This window comes from Penaeus monodon, chromosome 10, assembly GCF_015228065.2.
Source record: "Penaeus monodon isolate SGIC_2016 chromosome 10, NSTDA_Pmon_1, whole genome shotgun sequence".
Classification (NCBI taxonomy): Eukaryota; Metazoa; Arthropoda; class Malacostraca; order Decapoda; family Penaeidae; genus Penaeus; species Penaeus monodon.
Window position 1 is genome coordinate 12,107,766 of NC_051395.1, and position 7,500 is coordinate 12,115,265.

General features: G+C 46.0%; 1 protein-coding gene across 1 annotated transcript in view; it reads right to left on the minus strand.

The window, feature by feature from the left end:
• The window catches only part of LOC119577527 (titin-like), a 135,086-nt gene that overhangs the window by 97,887 nt on the left and 29,699 nt on the right, over positions 1-7,500 (minus strand). Inside the window, 10 exon segments of the mRNA XM_037925121.1 lie at positions 1-172; positions 295-376; positions 1,419-1,475; positions 1,931-2,052; positions 2,280-2,488; positions 3,789-3,975; positions 4,111-4,282; positions 4,605-4,836; positions 5,270-5,560; positions 5,688-7,500. The exon segment at positions 1-172 is cut by the window's left edge and continues 708 nt beyond it; the exon segment at positions 5,688-7,500 is cut by the window's right edge and continues 609 nt beyond it. Coding sequence (XP_037781049.1) covers positions 1-172; positions 295-376; positions 1,419-1,475; positions 1,931-2,052; positions 2,280-2,488; positions 3,789-3,975; positions 4,111-4,282; positions 4,605-4,836; positions 5,270-5,560; positions 5,688-7,500 — 3,337 coding nt within the window.

The following is a 7,500-nucleotide window of genomic DNA, read 5'->3' on the forward strand; positions in this document are numbered from 1 at the left end:
TCCTGGTGAAGAACGGAGGCTTGGCGGGCTTCTGGGGAGGCCCTTCGACAATGCGCTCGGTGGTCTTGCCGGTGTGTTCCATCTCAGTGGTCTCTGTGGCCGTGATCTTACGAGTGATCTCAAGGTCTCCCTGGATCTCCTTCTGAGTCTGCTTCTGCGTGGCAGTGTGGATCTGAGGAAGAAGGAATATATCATGTATGATTCCAATAATACTTAAGACAACTGTTTCCTACTCAAAGCCAATGTAAACAAGAGAACGACAACCAACAGTCCTGTCTGGGCGAAGTCACTCACCTCCTTGCCGTGCACCGTCGACTCGGAGGGCTCGGGCTCCCTTGGTGGGTACTGTTGCTCATGGCGCACATCCTTGGTCTCCCTTTGGTCGAGGAGAAAATGAACAATCCATATTAGACAATGCAAGATTCTCCTTTGAAAAGTCTTCTACCGAGCTCAGTAATACTATACTGCCGACTTGGTTGTTCAGATTAAAATTTGGAAGTAATATCTGAATATTTCTTCAGGAACTGTTGTCAGTTGCGTGTGCGCGTGCCTGTGTGTGTGTGTGTGTGTGTGTGTGTGTGTGTGTGTGTGTGTGTGTGTGTGTGTGTGTGTGTGTGTGTGCATGTATGCGAGTGTGTGTATGGGTGTGCATGTATGCGAGTGTGCGTGTGCGTGAGTTTATATATATTCACTTATCCTACAATGATACTGAACCCCATACATCAAAGACACAAATATATGGAATTAAAATGTAAGTGCATGTTATGCAAAACCATGAGAAGGACAAGCGGCAAATCTTAAAACACATGAAACTGGCCATGGCCAATCCCATGAGACTGACCCCCTGTGAATAAAGCTTTTTTTTATCCTTATCGTGGCTTCTGGCGAAACTGTGTGTATTCTGGCACTCGTAATCATGCAAACTACAGGGCGACTGTGCTCTACTTGGTGACGTGACAATGGAGACCGAGACAGAGGTGTTGTCAACGAACGACACGAGGCATAGTGGGACGAACGCAAGGAATATCTACCACGAAAGGGACCACAGTTAACATTATAATTTCATGTGAAATAAAACTCAAACATCAACAAATGTTTACAAATATGAACTCAGACATTAACAATTTTGATATATATACATATTAAAAACTGAAACTTAAACAGAATGCAGACCAGGAAAAATAAATGAAGAGTTAGAGTCATAAAAACTTATAAATAAACTGAAACAACTAAATTATCACTATGCAGAATAAATAAAACTCGTCCTGAACGTAACAGCAAACAGGACAAAGAAATGATAAAGAGAGAAATAAAAAAAATCGAGACTCGAAACGTAGATCAACGAAATAAAACAAATTCGATAACAAAACGAAAACAATGAAGGTACATCCCACTTTGAAATCAAAAATTTCTGCTACCTTAATATCCTCTTTGGCCTTTGAAGCGGCTGCTGCTGTTTGGCAGACACTGTGTCGCTGTAGGAATGCCGGTAATATAGTCAGTATGGAGGTTAGTGCAATCTCGCGATGCCAACTTTAAGAGTGAATGAAAAAAATGTTCCTTGACTACGAGGTGTTTGTTTCTCTAGCGTTAAGATGAATGAGTACTGATGAAGTGTATGTTAAATAAATTATTGTAATAATTGTAAAAACAGCCATTGCATTCTAGTTCTAAGAAGTACTCAAATGCTGTCCAGGCTTCTGCAGATTGGATACCCCATGAAAAGAAGTTGCGATTACTGCGTTAAAATGTAGTCATCTCCGAGACAAGAGAAGAAACGACCGAGCGAAGCCACGGCGCCATGTGCCAGGGAAGGAGGAGGATAACCGAGCCTCTATTCCCCGACCTATGACCCGGCTCGGCCTCCCGCATACATGGCACGCTCACTTTCATGCTGCCACAAAGGGCGCGGCCGAATGCCTGTACTTACAGCTGCTCCTCGTAGCGAGATGCCATGCCCTTCGCCAGGGAGTGCTGGGCTGCGTGCTCGAGCGGGGAGGCGAACATCTTCACGTCCTTGTTTTTGCGGTTCACCCTCCTCGTGTCCTCCAGCTGCCGAGGTGCAAAGGTGTGGACATTAAACTCATGCATAAACCTTTTTTTTATCTATTATCAACATTACAGTCACATGACTGAAAAGTAAATAGGAAGTACAATATATACTTTTATCCAACCTGAAAAGAATATTTGATTGAGGAAAAATAAGGGGCACTGACTCTATATACTTTCAATATTGAACAATGATATGAAAGATATATAGACATTTACTACAAACCGACCTGCTTGATCTTTTCTCCTGCGTTCTTTTCACGAGCGAGTTTCTGCCACTCGGTTTCTTCAGTCTTATCGACTGGTCTGGCCATGTATTCGCCGAATTTGGACTCATGGAGGATGGAATAATCACTGTCGATCCTCTCCTCGAAGACACGGTCAAGCTCAGTTTCCTGGCGTTCCTTCTGGTAACTCTTGAGGTCATAGTCATACCAGGCTACAAAAATATCACATGTTATGGCCCGCCCTCCCGCCAGCACGGCAGGGCGCATGCTCAAGCCACCACCGAACTCTGGCTAACAGGGAATCAAACAGAACAACAACAGGGTAACTGGTAATTCTAGCAAATGATTGTAGGAACTATGGGGAAGCTACTCGACTAGAGGTGGCAAGTGCAGCACACAGGTGAAAAAAGGGTGACAATATTTGATAAACAGGTGATAGAAACGTGTTCCTTTGAACAAAAGTGTGACTGTATTATAAGACAGACAGCAAATGTATTGAGGAAATATGTGGTTTGATCATTGGTCATCACTTCAGTCAAGAATAAACCTGTGGAATGGAATATGTGAAGGAAGTATAATATCAACAACATGCAGAGGGCACAGCAATACCAGCATGAAGAAAATGATTTTCAAAGAAATGCAAATAAAAACAACATAGTCAGGCGGGATTCACAGGCCTTTGGAAAGAGGCAAAAATCATTAGTGACTTCTAGTAATTAAATTAGTGAACTAGTACAGAGGAAGGACAATGGGAAGGAGTGACGGACTAAACAATCAAAAGTAAACTAAAGAGGAAACTAATTATACGTGGGAGAGGAAAACACAACATGGCACTCGGAACTCAGACCGCTTAACTCTTACCTTTGCCGACTTACCAAATAATAATAATGATGAGAAAATGAAGAAATAAAATTTTGGATTTGTAGGGGAATGTTGTTAGTTTTGAGTGACGTAAGGATATAAATTGTGTAATAAATTGTGAAGAAATTAGAATAAAGTCATAAGTGTAGCGCTCGTGTGGTTAGCAATGAAAGTCTAACGAGAAGTGCTGTATAGCTTCCCTGAAACTGCGTAACAGGCGGAATGTGACACGCAAACCAAAACTAACCTAGCAGATAAGGCGCCAATCTGCTAGGTACAATTTTGACAAGCGTGTTAGCGGCCACCATAGAACCACAGTTTGGAGGACACATACACGCAGAATAAGAATTAAGAACAGAGAAATAAAATGTTATGAATATATAAAATAACTGCCACAGCTGCCAGATCTGTCCCCAAGCGATCCTGTAACCCTGGAAGAGATTCGATATTACCTCAAAGCGATAGTGAGAGAGAGGCTGATGATGGATGAAAAAAGCAACTTCATCGAAGACACGAGGCCGAAGATTAGGATCGCTGCCTTGTACAAAGTCAAGGCTGATGTCAAGATAACCAGGACGACTGCACAAAGCGGGATCCATCTCGCAGAGCCTCGCCCCCTCGACTAGCCTCCTTCTAAGACGCCGCACTTACGTTTCGGTGAATTCTTGAGGACAGCGCGGTAGTCGTCCTGGCGTGGCATCACCTTGAGGTCGCAGCAGGCGTAGCACTCGCCCAGGGAGTTGCGGCAGATAACCTCGACCTTGCCGTTGTCGTACTGGCGGGTCTTGGGGATGTCGAGGTGGAACAGACCATCGTACCAGATCTTGAAGCGGTTACCCTGAGGGATGAGGAAGGAGTCTCGTATTGACTTATCGTCTGTTAGAATTACGCAGATCTATACACTATTAATTGTTTCAGATACCTTAGAACTACACGGGAATATAGGGGTGAAAACTATTAAAGAAGCACTCACGCTCATGGCAGTGGAACCGTTGACGATCCACATGACTCGTGGCTTGGGGTAGCCAGAGATGCGGACGCTGAAGCGGGCCCAGTCGCCCTCCTGTACCACCAGGCTCTCGGGCTTCTTCAGAACCTCGGGCTTCACGCGTGGCTTCTCCTCGTCCACCTGGGCTTCGTGGGTTCTGTCGCACAGGAAAGAATCGCATTTTTATAAGCATTGCTAACTTATATTGTAGTCAAACAGGATTATCATTTTAGATTTAACGTTTAATATTTTCATCATATTATTATCTTGATTATCATCGTTATTATCAATATCAGCAGAAGAACCATTGTCATTACTGTTTCGGTTATTTCCTTTATATACATTACCGAAGTAATTATAATTCCCGAAGTATCTTAATACCAACTTTACTCTCATTGATTTCTAACATTTTCCCTTAACATTACACCCCTGCAATATTCAAGCTTTGGCAAACACACAAGGCAAAATCATCAACGTACTGTGACCAGGATGCCTCGAGCTCCCTGATCTTCTCGAGGGACTGCATGCCCTTGGGGATCTGGGATTCGTAGATGACACCGGGGCGCCCTGTGGCCTTCAGCGTGGCGCGGGTCTCGTCCATGCCCCACTTGTTGGTGGCGCGGCAGAGGTACTCGCCGGAGTCCTCGCCGAACACCCAGTTCATGACCAAGGCGACGTAGCCGAAGTCGTAGATGGGGGTGAAGCGGTTCTCTGCGGACGGGCAAAAGAACAGATCAGTGGCTGGGAGAATCATGGGGTGCAATTCGAAATGCTATTTGTGTATATGAAAGGTAAACAAATGAATAATAAATAAATTAAAAAATATATATATATGTATGTATGTATGTATGTATTTATGTATATATATATATATATATATATATATATATATAAATAAATAAATAAGTAAATATATATGATATATATATATATATATATATATATATATATATATATATATATATATATATATGTATATGTGTGTGTGTGTGTGTGTGTGTGTGTGTGTGTGTGTGCGTGTGTCTGTGTGTGTGTGTGCGTGTGTGCGTGCGTGCGTGCGTGCGTGCGTGCGTGCGTGCGTGTGTGTGTGTTGTGAATTTGATTTCTTTTTTTTTTTGTTTAAACAAATCGCTTTTAGACGTACTGTAGGGCAGAGGACGGCCATTGAAGAACCATTCGACCTTCATGTGCGGATCGCCGACAGGAGCCAGCTGGCAGTCGAACTTGGTCTCCGCCATTTCCTGGAGATCCCTCACGTCCTTGATGTGAGTCACGAAGCGAGGTGGTTGCCTCTTCTCGGGCTCGTAAATGTCTTCCTGTGTCAGCATGACTTCCTTGCAGTACTTCTTGAGGGTTTCCTCCATCTGTGAGGCGAAGTCCTGGCCTGTCTTCATGCCCTTCGGCACTTGCGACTGAAGCACAACGGACTGGCTGGCTGTAAAAAAAAACGGATGTAGTGAGTTTCAATAGTTTGTCTTACGGCTCATAAAGATGGTCCACAGATTAATAAAATGGAAATAATACGATAGGAAAGGATAATTATCTCATGAGGGTTTACTTACCCTTGGACTTAAGAGAAGCCCTGGTGATGTCCTGTCCGAGCTTGTTGTACGCACGGCAGACGTATTCACCGGAGTCCTCGGCGTAGGTGTGAAGCAACTCGAGGGTCACATGGCCCAGCTCGAAATTGGTCCTGAAGCGGTGACCAGACTGCAGAGGCTTGCCGTTGTGGTACCATTCAATGCGCAGATTAGGATCATTGCGTGGCTCGACGCGGGCTTCGAAGAACGCGCGCTCTCCCTCCTGCATGCTCTGGCTCTTGATGGGGACGGTGAACTTGGGGGGAGTCATCTCGGCGTCGGCGTCGTACTTCTCAGTGAGAGGTCCGCGCTCCAGCTCCTTCAGCTTCTCAGCAGTCATGCCCTGAGGCAGCTGCGTGCTGAGGTCAACGCCATGCTTAGAGCGGACATTGAGCGTGGCCTTGGTGGTTGCCTGGCCCCACTTGTTCGTGGCACGGCAGATGTACTCACCTGTGTCACGGGCGAAGGTCCATTCCAGATCAAGGACGACAAAGCCGAAGTCATCCATCATGTGTACACGAGAGCCAGCAGCAAGTGGCATACCATTATGGAACCATTCGATGCGCATAGTTGGGTCTCCCACAGGCTCGACACGGCAGTCGAAGTGAGCAGGTTGTCCCTCAACCAAGTCGGTGATGTTCTCCAGCTGAGTGACAAAGTTTGGTGGACACGGCTTTTCTTCCTCATCGGGAGCCCTCTCCTTCTTGTACATGCTCTCTTCCAGTTTCTGGATGGACTCTGTGCATCCCTTGAACTTGGAAGTAGCCTGGGGATCAAGTATAATTCCACTCTTGCTGGTAACAATCAACTTACATTCGACGGAAGCCTCGCCATGCTTATTGATCGCCCTGCATGTGTAAGTGCCAGAATCATTGGAATAGCAACCAGCAAGTTCCAGAATGACATAGCCAAAGTCATTGATGGTCTTGATGCGAGACCCAGCCCTCAGTGGGCGTCCATTATGATACCACTCTACACGGAGGTAAGGATCGCCCACTGGCAGAAGGCGGCACTCGAAGTGCGCCAGCTGGTTCTCAAGGATGGTGCAATCTTGAGGCTGCGTCATGAACTGTGGTGCCTGTCCAGAGTCGGACGGAGTGCCCATATCAGGTGATTTGATCATGAGGCCTTCCAGTTCAGCAATCCTTTCCATGCCCTTCTGCATGGACTTAGGAAGCTGACTTTCGAGAATGACAGAGCGCTTACCCTCGCACTTCAGATAAGCCTTTGTGACGGCCTCACCATAGTCATTGTAAGCACGGCACATGTACTCACCAGAATCCTCAGGGTAAACTGGGGAAACCTCCATGATTACAAAGCCGAAGTCACAGAACTGACGGATGCGAGAGCTGTACTTCATTGGCTTTCCATTCCAGTACCATTCGACCTTCAGGCGAGGGTCATCGGTTGGCACAAGGCGGGCCTCGAAGTGAGCATTCTCTCCCTCCTTCATGTTGTCAATGTTATTCAGAGGAACTGTGAATTTGGGTGCCATGCCTACTCTGTCAGATGTGACGGACTCGCGACGCATCCAGGCAGTGTCCTCCAAAGTCTGGAGCTTCTGGAGGCCGCCTTCCATTCCCTTGGGCACCTGAGGTGTGAGGATGAGGTTGGTCTTGCTAAGGCACTTCAGGGTAGCAGTTGTCTTGTCCTCGCCAAGCTTGTTGACAGCACGGGCTTCATACACGCCTGAGTCTTCCTCGTAGCAGTAGAGAATGTCCAGGATAACAATGCCAAAGTCATGGAAGGTCCTGTAGCGATGGCCAGAAGGAAGTTTCTTGCCATCCTTGAACCA